Genomic DNA, 24,943 nt, shown 5'->3' with positions numbered 1-24,943 from the left:
GGGTTTAAGGAGATGTGAGGGGTCCTCTCTGAAAACTCTGGGTGCCGTTTCAGGTGCTGTTCATGGGGCAAATGTTACAGTCTGAATGTTTGTGTCTCCCCAAAATTCATACATTGAAATCCAACCCTCAAAGGTGAAGGTATTAAGAGGTGAGGCCCTCATGAATGGGATTAGCGCCCTGACCAAAGAGGCTCCAGAGAGCTCCCTCCCCCTTCCACCATGTGAGGACACAGTGAAAAGTCAGCTGTCTGCAAACTAGAAGACAACCCTTACAAGAACACCACAGGGCTGGTATCCTGATCTTGGACTGCCATTGGACTGCCGATCCCCACAACCATGAGACATAAATCTCTGTTATTTATAAGCTACCTACTCGGTGGTGTTTTGTAATAGCAGCTCAAATGGACCAAGGTAGGAAGACATTGATTGACGATGACAAACAGGGCACACTCTCAGTCTACATCTCTGCAGCCAATTCTAGCTCCACTGGCCACATCTGCCTTGCTGGTCTAAACAGTCTATAAAGGGCTTACCAGCAGATTTCAACCATTTACTCTTCCTCCCCCAGATAACTGAGAACTATGGTACCCTCACAAGCATCTTATCAGTAATCAATCAGTATGGCATAGGTGAACAGACAGGACAGAGAAGAGGGGCATGCTTACTATGAAAGATAGCTCAGTAATTATGAGATACCATCACTAGTATCACCATGCCTCAAACCTTAATGAAGTAAAGCACCAAATATCTGAAATTTCCCTTTGATATTTTCTGGGTTACATGATGCAAGGTAGTGATTTTTTTAACCCATTCTCAAGTTTTGACCTAAAAGAAAAATCACAAAGTCCAAGAATTGCGGCGCTAGTTTGTCATTAGAGAATATATACCCTTCGATTTTTTTCTGGACATTTCTGCAAAGTAAGGGGCACAGTGTGATTTATCCAAGATTATTAGGATTCAGAGAACCACCTGTGATTAGAAACAGGCCTCCTCACTTTGCTGTCCCTTATGCCATTGTGCTAAAGGGCCTCACCAATCAGTCATCCAGTGTCCACTTTCTAATTTAACTGACAGCAAACACACACACATACAAGAGGAATCATTCTGACAGTACAATTATTTCATGGCATCACGGTTCATCCACAGGTGCATTTACAAATGTTTCTCAGATAATTCAAGTCTTGGCACTACTCATGACAAGCTTTCAGTTGTAGGGAAATGAGTTTCACCTCTGGGACTGTGATCTTCCTGGGACACATGTCTCTCCATTAAGAGAAAATGTTAATCCCACAGGTCTGGCTCATTACACAGAGCCTCTAGTCTCCCTCTTAATTTCACATGAATTATTCCTGAAACTGCCTAGCCATACTTATTTTAAGAGTGCCCCAGTTCCTTCCTTTATGAATGAAAGAGCAAAACTATATAATCTGTCAATTTTCTTAACACAGATTCCTAAAATATTGTGACCTTTTTTAGAGATACAAAATGAGCAATAGAGTTGGATAATCATATGGCCATCTAGTGAAATAATTGTTATTATGACATATTTCAATAAATTCCTAACACTTTTCATGTGTTTTTTTATTGTCTACAACTGAATACCATACTTTAATAATCTTAAATGAAATTTCAGCATACAAAAGAGGTAAGAAAATGTATTAGATAGCTTACTTATATGTAATACCTGTAAATCAAAAGTCAGTTGACTAAGTTGAACATTTTGAATTTGGCATTATCAGAATTATCTATAATTTCGAATAGCCTCAAAGTCTAATTATGGTCTCTTTTTGTGTTGGTTGGCTGGTTACATTTTTGTTGCCTTTTTTTTTTTTTACTTGTTTGATTTTTGTGAGAAAGTTGGCAGATGTTTTCAAATGTTTGTTTAATACATAACCATGTCTACACAAACCCATGGGCAATTTAATGCCTTACTAGACCTTTCCATATTAGAAATACATAGTATTATACATTTTAGTATTCACTTTATCTATCATGATTTTCAACAATTTTTTTAAAAAATTGTAAAAGATGAAATATATGTGAAAAATGTGTGGAATTCCCTAATCACCTACAGGGAACCTAAGACTCTGACAAAAACATAGTGTGTATTCTACCATTCGCAAAACACTTTCATCAAACTATTTGGTTCCAAGTATAATTCCAAGTGTGTTTTTTTGCTGTTGGAAAAATTCCAGTACAGCTAGCAACATGAGGGACCAGAAATCTCCTACGACAGCTTGATCCATCACAGTTCAGGTGAATGACCTATGAAGTTAAAGGTTACAAAAAGAAAGAAAATCTTCTAAAGGGAATATAAAAATGGATACTCCCAGATGTTGGGTCACTCAGGCACTAAAGTAAGATCTATGGTCCCCTGCAAGAGGCTGCTCTCCAGGGCTTTATGGAAGAGAAATCACTTTATCTTGCAACTGAGAGCACATGCAGAAGGGAAAACAATGTATGTGAGGTTCAAGAGAAAGGCTGCCAACCTTTCTAGCAAGAAGGAATAATGCTTCTGGCTCCCAGCCAACAGGGAATACTAACCAAATGTTTCACATAAGGTCAGATTCTCTATTCGGGCAGTGCTTTGAGCAACCCAAAGCATTTAAGTGGCCTCATTAATCTTCCTAACACCTCTCGATGTAAATAGGTAGTAATGAGGAATATCGTCATTCTGCAGGGAGAAGGCAGTGCTGCAGGAGGTTAAGAGATTAAATTGCAAGAGCATATTAGTTACATAGCTTAGGGGAGCTGGTCTCTATTGCCATGTCCCACCTCTCATTACAGAAGTACAAAGCAAGGGTTTAACAAGGCTGTAAAGTTTCAATTTTATGGCCATAGTCAATAAAACTATGGGATTTTCTTCCCTTGGTTTGAACTTACTCTTTACCAAATGTATGGAATAAAATTTGACACTGCACATTCAAATGTAATAACTGTATTACTTTTAAGCATGATAGACGAGGAATACATAGATCCAGCAAACTGAATAATTCAAATCACAAAGCCATTGAATTTGACAGACACAAACTGACAGTTCTTAAGCTCCTCCATCCTTCCCCCACTAGACATCTGAGTGCATGGTCTCCCTCTTGACCAGAGTGTATTTCTTTCTGACTGACTATAGGAATGAATAACTCATTCCCACCTCCCATCACATCCCCCAGTGGTCTATTAGAAACAAATCACTAAGCACAACAATATATTCTCTGAGGGAGCAGTGAGGGCCTTAATAGACGAAGTTCATTTGTGTCTTCATGTAAAGTTATAAAATTCAGCCAGCATTAAAGAAAAGGTTGAGCCTTCATGAGCATATTAACTAAATGATTCATTTTATCTAGAGACACCATAAAACTTAACTCTGACCTCCATTAATTATGAAAGACACAGGTGTTTTAAAATGACATTCACTTAGAATAACTCAAATGGTCTCTGATGAATATAGTTATAAAATCAAAGGAAATAATTTCAGGTTCTTATTGAACATTTAGGTTAGAGGCTTGCTTATAACTGAGGAGCAGAAGATTGAATAATGAAGAAAGGTAGACTTGTACTTTGCACTAAGAAAATCAAGCAAATCTTGATTTACTTACAGAAAAGCAAGGAAATCTATAAAAAATGGTTTAAACAACAGTGATAGAAATGTACTCATGTGCGTGCTAAGTCGCTTAAATTATGTCCTACTCTGTGTGACCCTATGGACTGAAGCCCACCAGGCTCCTCTGTCCACGGGATTCTCCAGGTAAGAATACTGGAGTGAGTTGCCATGCCCTCCTCTAGGGGATCTTCTCGACCCAGGGATCGAACCTGCATCACCTCTTAGGTCTTCTGCATTGGCTGGCAGGTTCTTTACCACTAGTGCCACCATGTTTGTTGTTTATTAAAGTTTAGACCACTATTGATGATGAAACAATCTGAAAACAAAATACCCACTGGACAGAAATTGGGACCATTTGGGTACATCTGAGAGTGAAGGTAGTCTCACCTGTACCTGAGTCAGCTTTACCTGTTCTGTGATTTCCCATTAGTGCACGGTTCCATCCTAACTGTTGTCAATATTCCACTGGCAGAGAGGCTGACACTGTGACTTCTTACATGACACCCGAATTTATAGTTTCAGAGACAGACTTAAAGATTAAAATATAATAAATGTGTGACTTTGAAGCTAAAGAAAAGTAGTATTTATATCTCTTAAAGCACAAAATGTTTTCATAAAAATTATTTTAATTATCTACATGCAAATATTTAATATTTCAATCACATCAAAATTTTAAGAATATGAAGATTTAATTTCAGCATGTAACCAACTCACATAGTCCACCAACCTATCTATAATTGCTGTTCCTAAGATTTTCATTATGCTGATTATTTCTAATCAAATTTCAGGAGCTTTTATTTTCTGTTACTCTAACCACTCCAAAAATATCTTTTCAATGTACTTTTCTCATAAGCTTTTGGGAGTCTAATTCAGCTTTAATATTACCAACTTACAAATAATGGGATGACATTTAGATCACAGTTTTTGAATACTGACTTTTTTCACTTTGCTAATATATTTTGCAATATGATGACAAATGTACAATATTGTCATATTATGAGCACCTCTTCAGTCAGAATTTTTCCAACCCTCTTTGAAAAATAATAAATACATGTACTTTGGGCTATAGAATATTATAAGTAATTCCGATTTTATTACTATTATTATATTATTATAATACCATATGTGTCTAGTACTCACTCTCCCAAAATTATACTGGTTTATCTCATTACTTATCCTAAAAAAATCCATTTCAAACCCATTGAAAGTCTTGATTACTATTAAAAAAATTTCCAAAGAATACATCAAAACAAAATTAAACCACATTAATAGTACTCTTATATATTTAAATACCAATATTAAAAGGCACAAAAGTAGATGGAAACCTCTTACTATTTTGCAAGTAGAATCAAATAACAGAGATGGATTTTTAGTGGTTAGTAAATTCCAAAGATATAAAATCAGGAAAATCTTTTCCCATAAGCATATTTAGGGACAAAGTTATTAATCAATACTGTCAACGATTATATCAGTAATTTAAATTTTGTTCCTGGTTGCTCAGTCATGTCTAACTCTTTGCAACCCCATCTACCATAGCCCACCAGGCTCCTCTGTCCATGAGGATTCTCCAGGAAAGAATACTGGAGTGGGCTCTCATGCATTCCTCCAGGGGATCTTCCCGATTCAGGAATAGAACCCAGGTCTCCCGCATTGCTGGTGGATTCTTTACCGACCGAGCCACCAGGTAAGCCCAATTTAAATTTTATTATTTTCTAAACATTATGTGAAAATTTCTAAGTGCTTTGAAGATTACAGATCATGATTTATTGCTCTAAATTTAACTCATGGCTTCTGCTTTTCTGGTCCATTGGGTATTTGATTTGTTCCTTTCCATTTTTCAATTAATAGAGATCATTTTTCATTGAAAAACTACCAACTGTATTACTTTATGATTCCTTTAACCTATGCTTTCCTAGGAATATTCACTCTTCAAATTATCTCCATATATACTACTTTTCTGGGTTATCTCAGAGTTAGTAAAACCTGAGATCGTTTTCATGCATCTCACATAATAGAAGAACTCTAATTCATTTCTCAAATGCTCAACTCCAGCTGATGGCATTACAACAAGCCACAGTTTCAAACCACACTCCCAAATCTTATCTTTGATCCTTGATCTCAGCCACCTATCACAGTTGACCATCAATCACCATCAAACCCAAAGATGTCTCAAATCTGATTTATCTCCATTTGCACTATCACTGCCTAAGTTTAAATTCTCTCTACTGTCACTTGACCCAGAGCCCCCAACTGCCATCCATACCTCCAAACTCTAGTGCATTCTTCACACAGTATGGTGGAATAATCTTTCTAGTACAAATATGAACTTGTAAATTGGGAGTCTTAGAAATATCCTGAGCTCCTACTGTCTTTAGCAGAAGTTCGCAAGTCTGCCAGGCCAGTGGATTACCAGAGGCTTGATTAAACCAAAAATTCCAACATTACTTCTAGAAAGTCTAATTCAAATGTTCTGAAGAGAGTCCTGGCTATCAGCATTCTTGAGAGATTTCTCAGACCACCCTACTGACTGCCGCAATTGGAAACACTGCTTTACAGGATGAAAGCCCCACTCCTCCATAATCTAAAGCCCCAGCCTCACCCACGCCTACCCCTCCTGTCAGCCACTAATGGGTGCAGTTAAGGCGAGCTCCTGTCAGCCTCCTCAGCATCTGAGTTCCCCGTTCTATGATCCTTCTGGAAGACCGCTAATGCCAACTGAAAAAGCAACTTCTTATTACACCCATTTCACTTTTTTTTCTTCTTGGTGTTTTCAAGGCTCTTTATTCAGGCCTCCCTGGAGAACATAAACCATTCATGTTCCCAACACCCATTAGGCCAGGAGTCAGGAAAATATTTCATGGGCTAAATAGCAAACACTTCACTTTTGTGGCCCGGTGGGAAATACTCATCTCTGTGGTGAAAGCTGGAAAGCAGCCATAGGCGATATGCAAATGAATGAGTGTGACTGTGTGCCAATAAAACTTTATTTACAAAAGTAAGAGGCCAACCCAGGGACCTTAGCTTGCCAACCTATGCAATAGGATCTAAAGTCTTTACCAGGTAGACACTCTGCTGCATCTTCATTTCCCCTTGCCTAAGATACTTCCTGGCACAAAGTAGGTTCTATAAATATTTGACGAATGAAGAGCAACAATGTGAACTAATAAATTCTGAAGGACTCCATGTGGGACTGACTACGAGAAAACTCTCAACACTCAAGACTTGTAACACACACATGCACTCAAAGGCTGGTTAATTTTTATCATTCAGGGAATATGGGAAAAGGGAAGATTATATTAACCAAATAAGTAACTATTCTGCTAGGTTTATTCTTCTTTGCCCTACCTCCAACAGAAAGAAAAATGCAGAGATTTTTTGTTTTTTTAATATAAAAGCAAAAGGAACACAATGGTTGGATGGTCCTTCCCACAAAATGTCTGCAGACCACCTGTTTGTTAAAAGCTCACACTCTGGGACCACCCTCTAGGCCCCTGGATCAGCAGAGCTGGGAGGAGGGGCAGAGGAAGCTTCATTGTGAACGACTGCCCCAGGTGATACGTAGGTACATGGATGTTTGGTAAATAGTGGACAAAATGTAACAAAGCAGGAAAACAGAGAACAGATTATTTTAAAAAAAAACACAGATTAGGTTAATTAATCAAACAGGTCTGTTGGAAGAAAGGTGAGAAGAAGGAAGATAAGCAAAGAGAATCTTAAAAGGTAAACACACCTATGTAGCCAACAGGAAAAAGGAAATATTTAAATCTTAAAGTACAGTTTAAAAAAAAATTCCTGCTGGGGTGGGATAAAAACGAAAAGCAGGAATGAAAGCTCCATCCCTATCACCAGCTGTCTTCCTAAGTCATAATTAATATAAATACTATGTCAACATCATCATTACCAGGGATTTATTTGCACAATGGGGGTTTACTGCTTTTTGGATTCACTCCTAATTGCTAATTTTACTCCACTCAGCATGAGCTACCTTTAATTGTATAAACTGGAAAATGGAAAGAAGTTGTGGCTACTGGAAGAAGAACTGCTGATCTCATAAAAATCTCCAGTTTTTCTTTTAATTATGGACTGCTTCCAACAGATTTACTCCAAGGTAAACTTTGAAAGAAAAATAGGAATTATAACCATCAAAAAAGGAGAGAACTATATTGGTCAAATTTCAAAGGTGACACATGACTTCAAAATTTAGCTCCACTTGTTTCGAATCAACTGCAAAATCGTTTTGAAAGGAGGAATTTACACTGAGTAGAAGCCTGCCCATTCATTTAATGTGATCTCATGACACTATATGCTTGGAACACTTAAAGAAAATTCAGTGCCAGCATAACAAAAAGCAAGTTAATCTTTTGGTTTTTTCTTTTTTTCTTTGTTTTTGTAGATTCAAATCATGAGCAAAACAATGGTCTAAAATAATACACTCAAATGTTTCAAGACCAGTTTTCTGTGACTGTAAGAGAGAACAAGCTCTGCCCTGAAAGCAGGTAGATTTTAGCTTTTGTTTTGAGTAGAAAACATGCTGATTTGAAATCTGTACCATTTTTCACACAGATATGTACAGAAATATCTTTCAATATATGGAAATAGTCCATTGACCATAATGGTAAGTCCGAGGATTCTATACAAGGCACATTCACAACTCTCAGCTGGTACCCACATTGAGTCAGGTGTGCAAGGAAACCCATGCAACCCCATTACCCTTTCAATTAATATTTTTATAAAGTTCCCATTGTGAATTGCAATTTTAAAATTTAAAATTTTAGAACTGAAATTAAAAATTTCCCAAGACATACATAAATCTTATGCTTGTCATCAATTATGATTTTTACCTGACCCAGTATTGGGTCTATGGGCTTCAATTCTGTCCTCTCAATTACTGGCAGATAGTGGGCTTCCTGGACTCACAAGTGCTTGTGTAAGAGCTCAGAGATGAGTGTTCTTACCAAAATATCATAGATTGCAAGACTGTGGTCTTCAGTGATAGGTTTCTACTACACTGAAGCTTGTTAGAGAAGAGGAAGATAATCAGAAAACAAGTCATAGGAAGAAAATGAATGGAAGACCAAGAAACAAACAAAAGCTGAAATAAGCTTGGGTTCTCTCCAGTGATGAAAAAACTCTTTTTTTCTTACTATTTATTGTATGGCTTTACACTTTACAAAACAATGGCTAATTTGTAAACACCCTCATTATTCTCAAACACATTTTTGTGTGTAGATCAAGTTAGTTGCCACTTGGAATAACGCTTGAATTCAACACAGAATCACTAGCTATCCATACACTAACCCGAAACACTAAAGACAGATTCATTTGGAGAAGAAAATGTCGTTACTCTCACTCTGATCTACTGTTACAATCCTATACACAGTGAAACTGAAAGTGGTACCAACTTTGGGAAATATTATTACTTTGTGAATTATTATCATTACTTTTATAACTATCCATGGAAAAACCTCTAAGCCTCTAACATAGCCTTTCATTTGAAATTTTCACACACATGTATACACATATATATGTATATGTATGTATCTGTGCCTGTGTGCTAAGTCACTATAGTCACGTCCAACTCCTTGCAACCCCATAGACTGTCACCTGACAGGCTCTTCTCTGTTCATGGAATTCTCCAGGCAATACTGGAGTGGGTTGCCATGCCCTTTTCCAGGGGATCTTCCTGACCCAAGGATTGAACCTGTATCCCTTAAGTCTCCTGCAATGGCAGTGGGTTCTTTACCACTAGCGCCACCTGGGAAGCCCATGTATATGTACACATAAATATATGAATATATGTACCTATAAATATATATATATATATATATATATATACACACACACATAAAATGGAAACTGTTTTTAGTAGGGTTTTTTTTAGCAAAAAAGTATACAAACCATCCATAAAATACTGCCCCAACATATAAACAAATAGAAATAAAATACTGTGGGGAAATAACTGAAAAGGTTAACTGTGATTATTTCTGAAACTGTGTTTTTTCTTTATGCTTTACAGTATTTTCTAATTTCTCTAAAATGAAAGTGCCTGAGTCTCATCACTGAAAATACAAACATTATTAATTTTTAAAGAGGCATGGGTAAAACAGGATATGAGTATCAATGCTTTTAAAATAATATGAAAGATAATGTGCATCTTGGAAATGATAAATTTAAGGATCCTTCCAGAAACTGCATGAATTCAGATGCAACTACCTCTGGTACCACATAGCCACAAATCACCTAAAGAGAAGTGGTTTTTGAATTGATTTTGCTTGTTTTCCTTTTTGTTTTGCAAACAAGAGAACTTTTTGCAAGGAACGCAAAGAATGTTTAACTGAATTCAGCTTCAGGAACATAAAGCACCACTGGTATAAAGTAAAACCACCCAATAATAATAATTAATAATAATAACCACCTAATAAACCACCAATGGCTTTACAATGCCCAGTACTAATTATGAAACACTAAAAAGACCATCATTGTATTTTTTCACCACTTAGCATATTTAAACAACTAAAGATTTCTGAAATGTATACCTGTTAACCTAAACCTTTTTTTGCTACATCAAGCCCTCCCAAATAGGAATCTGAGGGCTGGGTTATTTTTAAAGTTTTATAACTGGCTCACATTCCCACTTAAACTTTCTGAGCCTAATCCCACCATGTGTATCTTAGGTAAAATTGTATTCTCCACACACAGTGATACCTGCCTGAAATGCAGATGCACACATATGCCAAAGCCCACATATACCCACACAGCTTCCCCACCACTGTGGGCTTACAGGATGCCTGTTTCTGTGACAATCACTTTTCCTGGATTATTTCACCTAATCCTCATAACAGCTGAAAGGGATAGAAATAAATATATCAATTTTAAAGATAAGAAAATTAGACTCAAATGAGCTCAAGGTCACACAGTTAAGCAAGTCTATCTACTCCTTTCTTTCCTTTCTTTATCGAGTAATCACGATGCGTTATATCCTGCTCTAGAATAGAAAATGCAGTCCATGCTCCTAGGGTTGCTCATCTGAAATTCAAGTTTAACTGTGCATGCTGGACTTTTATGTGCTAAGTCTGGCAATACTATTGCTCCTGGTCATTACGCCATAGTACATGCCAGGGCGACTCAGTGGGTAGGCCAATCTCTCCCATGTCTGGGCTGGGACTGTGTTGAGGGGAGATGGATGGCGATCTTGAGAAACTCTGGGATGGAGACCTCTGAGATGTCAGAACAGAGATTTTCAAGGACACTGAGAAGGAAAGCTTCAGGCGGGCTCTGATGGAGGGCTCCAGGAACAACGGGATCGATCCCTCCACCCATCTTGGGATAGAGACTGTCAGGGACAGGAGCTCCCCGGGAACACTTCTCAAGTGTTGTCCGAAGCCAGGAGAGAACTATGGTGATGTCTCTTCCAAATCTTAGTTTTCTCAGTGGCTTCTCACATCCCCATTAAGAGAATCTGTGCTCTTGACCAAAAGCCAACCACCTGCAGAGTGTCGGCAGGTATATGACGCGGTCCTGTCCCTATAGCGTGAAGGACCTCCAGAAACAGTGGAGAGTCTTCTGAGCCACGTCCACAGGAACACCATTTCCAAAGTTAGTTGGAGTAGAATGAGAGATGCAGGACTCGGCAACACCAGTTGGGGTCACATTTGCACCTGCTACCCCGGCCGGGAACCTCTTCCCCTGGGCTGAGGGTGAGAGTCCATTCGCCCTAAGGACTAACCTTGGGGTTTAGAGACTGCTGCTCACTATGCCCTTGCCCAAATGTAGGCATCTGAATAAATGTGCTACACCCCACTCCCTTTTCCATAAGAGTCCCGCCAAATGCAGAGGGGCACACAGACAAGTCAAATCCTGGAAACATAGACAATGAATCAACAGAAATCTTTGAACTTCTAGCCAAAGAGAAACTGTGCTACATCTTCGAGAAACAAAGGAAAGACAGATCAGGTCATGAGCACACTGCTATGTTTAAAATGGATAACCAACAAGGACCTACTCTGAAGCACAGGGAACTCTGCTCAGTATCACATGCCAGTCTGGATGGGAGGGGAGTTTGGGGGAGAATGGATACCTGTATATGTATGGCTGAGTGCCTTCACTGTTCACCTGAAACTATCACAACATTATTAACCAGCTATAATAATTAATTAATTAGTTTGCTCAGTCGTGTCCAACTCTTTGCAACCCCATGGACTGTAGCCTGCCAGGCTCCTCTGTCCATGGGATTCTCCAGGCAAGAGTACTGGAATGGGTTGCCATTTCCTCCTCCAGGAGATCTTCCCGACTCAGGGATTGAACCCAGGTCTCCCGTACTGCCGGCAGATGCTTTACCGTCTGAGCCACCAGGGAAGCTCTAACCAGCTATACCCCAATATAAGAAGTTTAAAGCTTGGGGGAAAAAAGACACATCCTCTACCATGCAGTACTTCACTATCTGACAACAGAGAAGGGGAGAGTTGAAACATGACAAGAAATAATACAATAAGTGCACTAATGAAGGCAGGTGGCAGGTGTGCTAACAGAACTGTGTAGGGCAGGGAACACGGCAGCTCAGGCCCAAAGGGAGGCCCTTGAGCCAGATCCGTGCAATGAGTGTGAGTTCACCCACTGGATGACCTGGGATGGCAGTGGGCGGCAAGCTAATATTCCAGGAAGGCACAAGAGGTTATCAAGTCCCAGAGGCAAGAGAAAGAACATTTTCTAGTTGTGGGCAACATAAATAATTCCACATGCCTGGACTATGTGAGAACAAAAATGATGTGTGTCTCTCTGGGGTGCAGGACCACAAGCCAGAGGTTCCGATAGGCCATACCAAAGAGCCTAACAGATGATTCCTGTATTGAATAGTATTTCTACAACATATGTGAAGGCAAACAAGTCCTAAGTGCTCCAGGAGGAGCGACTGAGGGGGATATTTGTAAAAGATGATTTTGGCCATGGTATGCAAAAGGAAGAGAAACTCCAGAGGCCTGCAATGTATGGCCAATGTTCCCAATGATGGAATTTGATGAAAGTCAGCATCAGAAACCCCCATTGCAGTCCCAGTGGCCTAAAGGCAGTAAAAACACCAAATAAGTCCTCCCAAATTCACTGTCCACTCAATAAACACTGAAAGAGATGCCAGTGACATGTTAAGTGCCAGGAACTAAGCCAACTCTGCCAATTCATTTAAGCTACAACCATACATCTCGAGTCTTCAAGTGTTAAGTGGATACACAAGGTCTTCTTACTATCTAAGAGTAAACGTGGTGATTCTAGAAACTGTTCAGTGTCCGTCCAGGGTGCTCAGAGCCTAAGCCAGATTTAGCTTCACTCAGGTAGAAATTCCACAACCTCTCTTGCTATGAAAGGTATATTTCATCATCTAGTAAATTTGGCCAAAAAAGATAATGTGCGCTCCTCTGCCCAAAGTACTTTCCTTGGCTGCCAGAAGAGTTCAAATCCACAAATCACCTCTTCAAGTTATTACATCATTTCTCCTAAGAGATGAATAGAAAATGTTTTATCTCCATCAGTCTCAAAACATCTTGGCAGGATAGGTGATTTGAAGTCAGAGAGGATGCATGTTTTCTGAGGAAGTCATGGTGAATGTGAGGAACACAAGACTAGATCTATTCTGATTGGGTTCCAGTGGCCACACCGCCCAACCGGAAGGTCAGGCATTGACCTGGACACAGAATCATGGGCTCTTTAAGAGAAATAAACAATAGCAACTCCCTGGAATTCTCAATTGACTGGCAAACAGCATAACAGAGGTCACAAAAAAAGATAGCAACGGACGTGGGAATGGACATCAAGGTCTCTTGTTCTCAAGAACTGTGCTGAATTGAGAAATAAGAACATGGTGTTTGGAGCAGACTGTCTGGGTCTGAAGTCTGGGCCCATCTGCTATTAGACATAATAAACATGTCCCCAGGGTAACGTATTTATCTAACTTCTGCCTCAATTTCCTCATCTCTAACACAGGGATGGTGACAATACCTACCTCAGTGACACCTGAGTGTCATAGGAGGAAAAAAAAATGAATTAATTCATGTTAGACCAGCTCCTGGCACATGGGAAGCGCCCAATAAGCACTGGTTATAAAAAGCAGCAGTCCTCCTATTAGTAGTAGCATGTTCATGACACTCTTGCATGGAACTTCATTCTTAGACAAAATATTACTTAGCACTCATCAACTCCAGCAGGGATGCTCGCGCGTAACTGCAGAGACATAAAATGAAGTGGAAAATATCTGCGGGAGCAAAACGTCAGATCTCTCACCTTGCTCCTATAACAAGTTCTTTCTGTCTTGGATCAAATGTTAACTGCGAGAAATCCACAGCATTCTTCGCTCTGAACTCCCGCAACCAGGGGCCAATTTCTAAACAGGAAAAATAAATAAATAAAAAGATAAAAATGAATGATTTTTTACCCCCTCCGGGGACCCACAGAGAAAGCACATGAGGTAGCAAACATCACATTTCAGAGAGGATTTGAAGGTCCCCTGATGGATGGCTTAGGGGTCACTGGAGGTTTCCGTCGGCATGTCACAAAATCCACACTGAGAACGTGTGAAACACAGAGGGCAGCCACCCAATAAAAAGGGAGCAAAACGCCCATGCTGGGCTGTGATTTACAAGCCAGATGTGTGTGTGCCTATTGGCTCTGGGCTGCGCAGACAATAACACAACATTCACAGGGCTCATCAGAGGAACATTGAATGCAAACAAGACCATGTCCTGTGCAGCTGGGTGGGTAGGGGCCACAGAAGTGGAGAAATCACAACAGTCCCTGTCTGGGACAAGGACAAACACAGGAGCACCATTTGCCTTCTTCCAACATGAACATTCATTTCCCTGGCCTGTGAGTTTCTATGTAGGCCCCGTGATTAGACTAGCTAAACACATTCAGTCTTTTCGGGATGAGAAATCCACAGTAACTCCTGACTTTATTTACATTTTTTTCTATGGAAAATCAGAAAACGACCACTCTTTAGAGACTGTTTTTTTTTTTTTTTTTTTTTTTAAACAAGCTCTGCTAACTCCTATGCAGCGACCTCCAGCCTAGAGTCCAGTTATTATTATAACATGACAGTACTGGAAAAGGACGAGAACTCGGCTTTATGAGCCGTTTTTGCAACTTTGATCAGCTGGTTTCTTTCACCAAAAAAGTCTTCAGGGAGTTGCCTGTCAGTTGTGCGGAACCTGATCGTTATCCTTGACAATTAACCACTCAATCTGATTGTCTTTTTCCTTGGGTTTAATATTCTGACTGGTATCATTGATGAAACAGGGGCATGAAAATGGGCAAATCGACACAACTATTGGTTTGAGGACAAAACTGTGCCGCACAGAAATAATCTCGTTCCACAAAAACAGATACTAAAAACAGATCTAATATGGAAATATGCCCCTGTCCTAACACATGTCCTGTAGAAAGGCCTTTGTTGACATGAATGAGGTAGATTATTTTCAAGTGATAGTTTTGTGAAACAAATGTAGCATTTCTCTAATATCAGTTATTGGCAGGGGGTGGCAGGGGGGATTGAAATGAACTGAAAGTTCTAGTCTACTTAAAGCAAACCAAGATTGAGTTATACAGAGATCTGTATTTAGTTTTTGAAATTTTAGTGTATACTGTATCTTGATTCTTTTTAGTATTTTATATAAAGTTTTTCATCTTATAGGCAAGTCAATTTTTTAAAAATACTTATTTGCCGCAAAATAAGTACAAGGTCCTAGAGGTATAAAAAGTTGTCAATAAATAGTCTCTTTTAGGAGTTTTTAATTTAGTTAGGGAACTATCACGAATATCTTCTTTAAACACAGTATCTATAGATATAGGGCTTCCCTGATGGCTCAGATGGTAAAGAACCTGTCTGCAATGAGCAAGACCCAGGTTCGATCCCTAGGTTGGGAAAATCTCCTGGAGGAGGAAATGGCAACCTGCTCCAGTATTATATACTCCAGCTATAGCCTGGAGAATTCCACAGATACAAGATCTTTACAGGTATTTTCAGGGTTACAGGAAATATTCATACATAGAAAGGAGAGATGTTTGGGGCCTTAGGAACCAGGAAAGCAAAGATCTGACCAGAAATTGACAGAATAGCTGTGTCCTAGAGGAAGCAAGAGCGCCACGTGGGTGATCTGATGCCCCTGTGGCCATAATTGGCACTGCTCATCTTCACTTCTATGGACCCCTGTTCAGTTTCTCTATTTGCAGGAGATGATTCCTAAGGCTCTTTTGGGTCCACATTGCTCACTGTGATGCCCGCAGCACTAAGGTACAGTAACTTGAATGTGATGAGTGATACTGAATGTGTGGAATGAAAGATAAGAATAAGCAAGTGAATTCAAGAGAATTAAAACTGAAAGGAAAGAGAAAAAAGAGAAGAGAGAAAGGGAAATGAAATGGCAACTCAAAAAACTATGGGAAAGGTACACTGAAATATAACTCTAAAAAATCCACTTCCAGGTTAAAAAGTCTAGACTTGACCTCATCTGTGATAGCAAGGCTCTGAGAAGTTTGCAAGCAAGCACTTGACACACAAAGCAAATATCTTAGGAACACAAAAGGGGCATTGACAGGCAGAGAAGAGGACCGAATGGAGGCAAGAATATTAGCTTTACAAACTAAAAATGATACAATTGAGGTAGTGGCTATGAAAATGCAATGAGGACGTGATGTGAGAGTCTGGTTGGCTGGATAACTAATTGAAGAGGTCAAAGGGAATGAGTTAAAGAAAAGAAAAAGTTCTGAGATTCAGTGAAGAGGAGAATATGATGAGTGAGACATAGATGTTGGGGGTAAGAATGGTTTTAGAGAAAGCTAATGGCTTCAGAGACAATCCATGTAGAATGTCACTTATGAAAAATCTCCAGTGACACTGACTTCACAGCCAGTCATTGCTAAGCATCTCTAAGACCTAGAAGTGTCCAAACAGTTGTTTAAGTTCCAGAGGCTCATCCTACAGATAGAAAACCCATGACCAGGGAGTGCTGCCAGGACCACAGTCCTGAGAGCAGGTCTAGGGCTTCATCCTCCCAAACTCACAGCTGCCAAAGCCGGGCATACATGCCACATCCAAGGTGCTAAGGGCGACTAGGTGGAAACATGGGCAACATAAGTGAAGAAAAGGCTATGAAAAGATGGGGGAAGAAAATCAGTCAACTGGTCTACCATGCGTTCACCTTTCTTTTCACTGAGAAGAATGGGAAAACAGTAGCCAAAGGAACAAGATGAAGAGACATATCCCAGACTTCGGGACCTATGCTGAATAACAGGAAAGTGTTTACTTTACTTCCTAAAGTAACCTCAAGTAAATAAAAAGGACCATGTCAAGAGGGGAAAATGAGTCCCCAACATAGAGTTCTCTCAATATTGTTCAATACTCCTTATTTAAATGTCTAATGAACTCACCCATTAAAACTATATATTTTTATGGTTAACACTGGATCAAAGTTGGGCAATACACATATTCCCTTTTCTGATTTCCCTGTGTGTTCTTCCAGAAGGTTGGAATATCTTGAATTTGCCTAGCACATGGCCTTCTACTCTACTGGTTGCCATGAGGGTCTTGATGGGAAGTTCCTGCACCAGTCCATCTCTCCAGCTGAAAAAATGCCTGCATATTTCAACTTCCCACCCTCTCAACTTCCTCTATAAAATCAGAATCATGGTGTTCCATCCTCCTTTTCAAAGGCCAGTCCCTCCAACTTTATTTCAACCCCATCTCTTCCTCCTCAATCCCTTCCTAGTTTACCTCTTTTATCCTCTCTTATCTCCAATGTTGCCAAGTCCCTTCGCCTCTCCCTATATGCGTATGCATACTCCTTGCATTAAAAAAAATATTTTAAAACACATTTTCTTTACACTCTTTTGTGATTACAGTTTCAAACACCCAAATAATAAACTCCAAAGTGCAGTATGTTAAAAAGAGCTGCAGGTTTGCTTTTACACAAGTGTTGCCAACTGCTTAAGGAACCTATAAGACCAATTTCATACAAATTATTTCAGAGATTAAACAAAGAGATAAAGCTACTCTTCTCTCTGCAGTTTGGAGGCTATAATGATCTTGATAAACTTGCTACTGAGGCTGAACAGCACATTATGAAGAAATGAAAAGCATGGGCAACTCTCATTTAAGAACTGGGCTGAACACATTCCTAAGGAAATACTTGGATTAGCATACGACACACAGAGATATGTACACACACACACACACAAATTCATATGGTATAGGGTTTGTTCTGGAGACATGACATCAGAAAATCTACTATCAGAGTTCACTACCACAATAATGGATTTCCATAGTAACATGAAAAATACATCAATGCTGCTTTCTAAGGACACAGAAAATGAACAGTTATGGATGCATAACAAGAGGTATGAGAGAACAGAGTCAAGTCAGGCAGGGGAGGAGAGATCGCCAGGGCAGGTGGTGGTGAACAACCTAACTGGTTACCAAAGAAAGGTTAGGGAGAGTGAGGTGACGAGGGTGGCACATAGCACGTGGGGACTGAGGGAGACATCATCCTCAGGAACACTGACTTTCTTAACACATCTCATTTTCCCCAAATAATGAGCTTCCCTCCCCTGTACCATCCCTTTCTTCTGATCTTGCTGAAACACCCATATGATGAAATGGAATTTAAATATCACAGGCAGTGTGACCACTGTTTGAAAGTTAAGTAGTGACATAAAAATCTATAAACTCAAATTGAATATTTTATATATATATTTTAACATTTGATATTAATCATCTTAGCTAATCCATTCATTACACAAACATGATTGTTGAAATACGGCCTCTGGAGATGACTTTCTGCTGCAGAATTAGCTGTGATGATTCATTCATATTTGCCTTGTCTTATACTATATAGGCACCCACATGATAGTTTAAAAAACAGTCTAGCAGAAGTGCACTGATTCGATTTTTCAAACTAGCCAGCTTCAAAAAATGATTCCTTTCATGAACATGTACCATTATTACTAAATTTGGTCTAAAAAACTAGCAGACATAAATTCCCTACTTTAACTCTGCTCAAGTTTGTCTTTCCTCATTCCTCAGTTAGTCAATTCAGTCACTTAGTCGTGCGACCCCATGGACTGCAGCACGCTAGGCTTCCCAGTCCATCACCAACTCCCACAGCTTGCTCAAACTCATGTCCATCTAGTTGGTGATGCCATCCAACCATCTCACCCTCTGTCATCCCCTTCTCCTCCCGTCTTCAATCTTTCTCAGCATCTGGGTCTTTTCCAGTGAGTCAGTTCTTCGCATCAGGTGGCCAAAGTATTGGAGTTTCAGCTTCAACGTCAGTCCTTCCAATGAATATTCAGGGCTGAATACTTTTAGGATGGGCTGGTTGATCTCCTTGCAGTCTAAGGGACTCTCAAGAGTCTTCTCCAACACCACAGTTCAAAAGCATCAATTCTTCAGTGCTCAGCTTTCTTTATGGTCCAACTCTCACATCTGAACATGACTACATGACTACTGGAAAAACCATAGCTTTGACTAGACAGATCTTTGTTGGCATCCTCATCACCACCCCCCTCCCCACCAAAAAAAAGAAAAGAAAAGAAAAAAGAGTAAAAGTTACTTCTTTTTTTTTTTTTAAAAGCAAGAACTCTAAAGTTGTTCAAGTTAGTGATGGGTGATGGTTGTATGTTAAGAAAGCCTTTTAGAGCCTGATAAGTAAGAATCACAGGAGACTCTGCTGTTGAAGAACAGCACTTGTCCACAACCTGTCAGTCAGTCCAAATATGAGACTGCTGGCTCCTCCATGGGCTGAAGGCTTCAGAGCAGACTCTCTGCAGACCAAGCTGACTTGTGGGCAAGCACTGAGAAGGAGAGTGACTCTGGGTAGCCTGAGTTTCAGTCTTCATTCCTTCAAACCGTAGTCAATTAAGCAACTAGGAAAACAGGATGATAAAACTTCTTCGGGGAACTTGAAACCCATATTGGAAACCGAGTCAAAGGCTTAACTGGATGGGGCTGGGGGATGGTGGCTAAAGATTGTTGAAAAGGCACAGGTAGCAACATATATATCCTGAAATGAAAAGAGCAAATCAAGGCCTACTGTTTCCAACTCTCATAAGTTATATGTTGGTGTTAATCTACATCTACTATTACACATAGAAATAATAATAATGCTAATAACATGATGACTGGTAAAGCAGCTAACAAAAGGGGCTAACATTTAAATAGTATAAACATTTAAACAGCACCTGCTAGGTGCTATTCTATGTACTTCATATGTATTAAGTCCTGTATTTCTCACACCCACCCTATTACAGGTGAGCAAACTGAGATCAACAGGAGTGATATTCAGCTTCTAGTATTGGCTTTTAGCCCCACACTCGACTCAAACTGCAGTGCACCTGAAATGTAGCTTCCTATGTGACACATTTGGAAAATAATAGGAAGAAAGAAAAATCAAAGACCTCTGCATTTTGCAAATGAGTTTATCTCCATTGCTTTGGGCTTTCTGGTGGCTCAGAAGGTCAAGAATCTGCCTGCAATGCAGGAGACCACGGTTGCATGCCTAGGTTGGGAAGATCTCCCATTGCTTTATACTATTAAGCAAAAACCGCCACCCACTGAGTTTAATAAATAACACACTTATTGTTGGGCTTGCCTGATAGTGCAGTTGGTAAAGAACCCACCTGCAATGCAGGAGACCCTGGTTCCCTTCCTGGGTCGGGGAGATCTCGTGGAGAAGGGATAGGCTACCCACCCCAGTATGCTTGGGCTTCTCTTGTGGCTCAGCTGGTAAAGAATCTGCCTGCAATGTGGGAGACCTGGGTTCGATCCCTGGGTTGGGAAGATCCCCTGGAGAAGGGAAAAGGTACCCACTCCAGTATTCTGGCCTGGAGAATTCCATGGACTCTATAGTCCATGGGGTTGCAAAGAGTCGGACACAACTGAGTGACTTTCACTTCACTTCACACTAATTGTATTTACTGTTGTTATTACTAATAATGATGATCTGTATGTTAAGATCTACAGGAAAAAGCATGTACCATTTTCCCTGTGCTGTGTGCTCAGTCGTGTCCTACTCTTTGCAGCCCCGTGGACTGTAGCCCGCCAGGCTCCTCAGTCCATGGAATTTCTCACGCAAGAATACTGGAGCCAGTTGCCATTTCCTACTCCAGGGGAATCTTCCCGCCCAGGAATCAAACTGCTGTCTCATCTGTCTCCTGCCGTTGGCAGGCAGATTCTTTACTACTACTGGCACTTCGAGGTTTTATGATTCAAGGGCCGTGATATAAACAAGGGGGGAAAGAAAATGTCACTAACCATTTACTGCTCTACTGGATGAAGATTGTTCTGGAATGAGAAGGCAGGGCAGATGCCACGGATGGATTTCTCAGCAGACTAAGCCACTCGACTCTGATCTGGGGGTACAGGACACTGTCCGAAATGTGCAGAAGTGGGGTCCTCACCTCTCCCAGAGGGCACATCCCCAGGCAGGGCCAGAGGGGCAAAGGACAGGGCAGACTCTGAGCTTAGCATGTGGAAACTCTCCCTGCCTGACCTTCTCCCAGGCTCTGAAAGGAGCCATCCTACCTCAAAGGCACCTATTACTCTCTGAGGTTGGTATGTGTCACCCTGCCATGGACTTCATTTTCAGCTTCAGTGCATAACATGAACCATTCTATCAAATGCAATCTGAGCTCAAAATATGATTGGAAAAAAGAGGAGTGAATTTTAAAAAGCCCTAAGAAGAAGAATAGCATGGCAGGTCTGTGCTGTTTACTCCTCTGCCTCCATTTTTCTCCAACCCCTTTCGCATCTGCCTTTCCAGGCCTGTTTCACCAAACAATCATTCAGAAGAAGGCAACACAGAATAATCACTTCAGGCAGCGGTTTGATGGCAGCCCCATGCCCTGGTTCACCCTCCAATAAGATACACTCAGGCTTTTGAGACCTGAGTCCTGTCTGAAATTCTTTAAGTGATTATTATAGATTTCAACCCCCAAGTCTCATGTGGTTGTTCAGTGGCAGATCAAAAAAAAAAAAAAAAACAACATGTCATCTGGGAGGAAACATGCAAATTCACAAGCATAAATGTTTCTGAATCAGAATAACTGATGTCTCTTATTTATACTTTTTTTTAAACTATCTATATTTTCTGTGTTTGAACTATACTAGATGCCTTTACATGTTAAAAGCTTTTTATTACATTTAGTGTTCATAATCCTATAAGGTTATAATCATTGTGGTAGAAATAATTTTTTAAATAAAAATCTCTGAGATTTTGACAAATAAAACACAGTGGGAAGGAGTTTAACTGGAGTTTAAACCTAAGACAGACTAAGGTAATATTTCCATAAGGTCCAAATTAGAAATCCACTTTCCAAAGAATGTATATAAAGTACATTAATCCTTAGCACAGAGTAATCTCTCTGAGTGGATTAATTTTGTGGAAACAGTGGTCGCCACCCACCAAAAGAGAGACAAGTTGGAAAGGAGGGAATTGGTAGTAATCTTCTGATGGGGAATGTGAAGGATCCAGTGCAGGCTGCCTGGCAGGCAGGGGACAGCTTGATGGAAGGTCCCAGAAGAAAGCAGAAGAAGCCAGTGCCCCCACAGTAACCAGGCATCCAGAGGAAGATCCCAACAGTGCAACACGTATCTCCTCCATCATGGTATTTCCAAGGCAGGTGATGGTTACAGCAGCTAACTCACACGTGCAAACATGCTATGCCTTACTTTAGCTTTGTAGAAAGGCTGGAAAATGCCTAGTTAATTTTGTTTCTCCAAATGAATAGACCTCAATTATTTTAACAGTAACTACAACCCAGAATCAAAGCAATTATAGTAGGACATGATATTGACTATCCTACAATTCACACTCCCCCCTTATTTTATAGTTGACAAAACTCAGGGCAAAGAAGTAACATGATTTCAAAGTAATAGCCAATGAGTGGCAAAGTGGAAACACCAAGTCCTGTGTCTCCTTTACCTATATATATATTCTTCTCCATCACAACAGAAAGACATCCAAATGGAAAACCATGGACTTATCTGAGCACATAAAACTTTCCAAATCATCACATTTTAAGGGATCAAAATGTCAATGTCTAAATTTAGGTGTATGTTTCTATATTCAAACACATATTGGCAGATTCATGTGTATTTCCATATGTCTATCATGCATATATACATACACAGATATATAATGTGTATATAATCAGTATATATTTATATATAGATATAGATATATCTGTACATATTTATATCTAGATACAGGCATCCATGATTTCATTCATATATACACATATGTGTGTACACATATGTATTTGCATAAGTATATATGGAGAAATATAAAAATATATACACATACACACATGTATATTACACACTGAATACCACAGTAAAGAAGAAAATAATGGTCTCAAGATCTTGCTATAGGAAACAACCAAAGCATTCCACTGATGCAAACTTTTCTAAAAAAATAAAACAAAATATTCAATAATATCCTATTAGGTAAATAAAAATATTTTATATCAGTAAAAGAAAAATGATCCAATTTTCAAAAAAAAGATAAAGTATCTTTTATTTGTAAACCTGACACATAAAAGACAGCAATTTTAAAAATTTTATTTGTATTTATTTATTGGGGTTTCCCAGGTGGCTCAGTGGTAAAGAATCCACCTGCCAACGCAAGAGTCACAGTAGATATCGGAGTTAGATCACTGGGTCTGGAGATCCCCTAAAGGATGAAATGGCAACCCAGCCCAGTATTCTTGCCTGGAAAATCCTGTGGACAAGGGAGCCTGCAGAGCTACAGTCACAGGGTTGCAAAGAGTCAGACACAACTGAGCACGCATTCAACACAACTTATTAAACTTTTTAAAATTAATTTTTACTGGACTATAGTTGCTTTACAGTGTTGTGTTTTTTTCCACTGCACAGCAAAATGAATCAGCTGTACATATACATATATCCCCTCTTTTTGGATTTCCTTCTCATTTAGGTCACCGCAGAGCACTGAGTAGTTTCCTGTCCTATTCAGCAGGCTCTCATTAGTTACCTATTTTGTACATAGTATCAATAGTGTATATTTGCCAATTATCTCATGCAACTTAAGATCAAAAAAACAAACAATCAAAAAGTGGGCAGGAGACCTAACCAGACATCTCTCCAAAGAAGACATATGATGGCCAACAAACATATGAAACGATGCTCAACATCGCTCATTATTAGAGAAATGCAAATTAAACTGCAATGAGGTATCACCTCAGATCAGTCAGAATGGCCATCGTTAAAAAAATCTACAAGCAGTAAATGCTGGAAAGAGTCTGGAGAAAAGGGAACCCTCTTGCACTATTGGTAGGAATGTAAATTGATAAAACACAGCATTTTAAAAAGCTAATAGTGTTTTGCTAGATCCTTTTTGCTTTCAGCTGCATGTCTGCTCACCTTGAGTCTGGTATTCTACCAAGTCTCTTCATATGTTTCTTTGCGATGACATAATCCATTTCTCAACTGGCTCACGATAGAAAAAATCTACAAAGTGCAAGTCATGCAAAATATCTGTGCTCTGGAATTGGTTTCTTCTAAAATCCACTCCTTCACCCTGCAAAGCCTGCTTGGTAGATTTCTAAGGAATTAAAAAGCTATGATAGTTCACTATTCTTTAAGTGTTCTGATTTGGGTGTCCTTAACTCAAACAAAATTTGAAAACCACAAGTCTCAAATTAGGCTATGTTTTATAGCATGGAATCCATGTACAAGAGATATTCACAACATAAATAGACATTAAATAATAACCACAAATCAGTTAAATTATAGGAAAGAATGCATTGCTCCGGAAGGGCAGAAGCAGACTGCCAGCATCCAGGGGTGGCTGTTAGATAAACGCTGGCCAGGGTTTGCTGAGGGCGTACTTCACTCCTAGAAGGACTTCTGGTGTGACTTACAGAGACAGCATTGCTCAGAGTTAGATAATTGCAGGGTATGCTGTTCTTGTTCAGTTGCTCAGTTGTGTCTGACTCTTTGTGACCCCATGGACTGCAGCACCCCAGGCTTCCCTGTCCATCACCATCTCCCAGAGCTCGCTCAAACTCACGTCCATCGAGTTGGTGATGCCATCCAACCATCTCATCCCCTGGTACCCCCTTCTCCACCTGCCTTCAATCTTTCCCAGCATCAGAGTCTTTTCCAATGGGTCAGCTCTTCGTATCAGGGTATTGCAGGGTAACAGGGAACTAATTAAATGCATTTGATATTTATCCTGAGTATCTATTATAAGAAAAATCTTAGGAAACAAAATTTCAGTGGGATCAACTACCATTCCATAACCAAATGAAATGTACTTCCTTTTTGAATGAAGGGTAGGATTTGTG

At 39.7% G+C, this 24,943-nt stretch overlaps 1 protein-coding gene across 5 annotated transcripts in view; it reads right to left on the bottom strand.

Annotated features, from left to right (window-relative positions):
* The window catches only part of SEMA5A (semaphorin 5A), a 521,440-nt gene that overhangs the window by 271,120 nt on the left and 225,377 nt on the right, over positions 1–24,943 (bottom strand). For all 5 annotated transcript variants that reach the window (XM_081521332.1, XM_081521329.1, XM_081521334.1 and 2 more), the window contains exon 4: positions 13,868–13,967. In XM_081521332.1, coding sequence (XP_081377458.1) covers positions 13,868–13,967 — 100 coding nt within the window. The remainder of the gene's footprint in view (positions 1–13,867; positions 13,968–24,943) is intronic.

Source organism: Giraffa tippelskirchi, chromosome 8, assembly GCF_054371585.1.
Source record: "Giraffa tippelskirchi isolate mGirTip1 chromosome 8, T2T-mGirTip1v1.2.pri, whole genome shotgun sequence".
In the NCBI taxonomy this organism is placed as follows: Eukaryota; Metazoa; Chordata; class Mammalia; order Artiodactyla; family Giraffidae; genus Giraffa; species Giraffa tippelskirchi.
The sequence above is the reverse complement of the archived record's forward strand: the minus strand, read 5'-3'. Positions and strand labels throughout refer to the sequence as shown.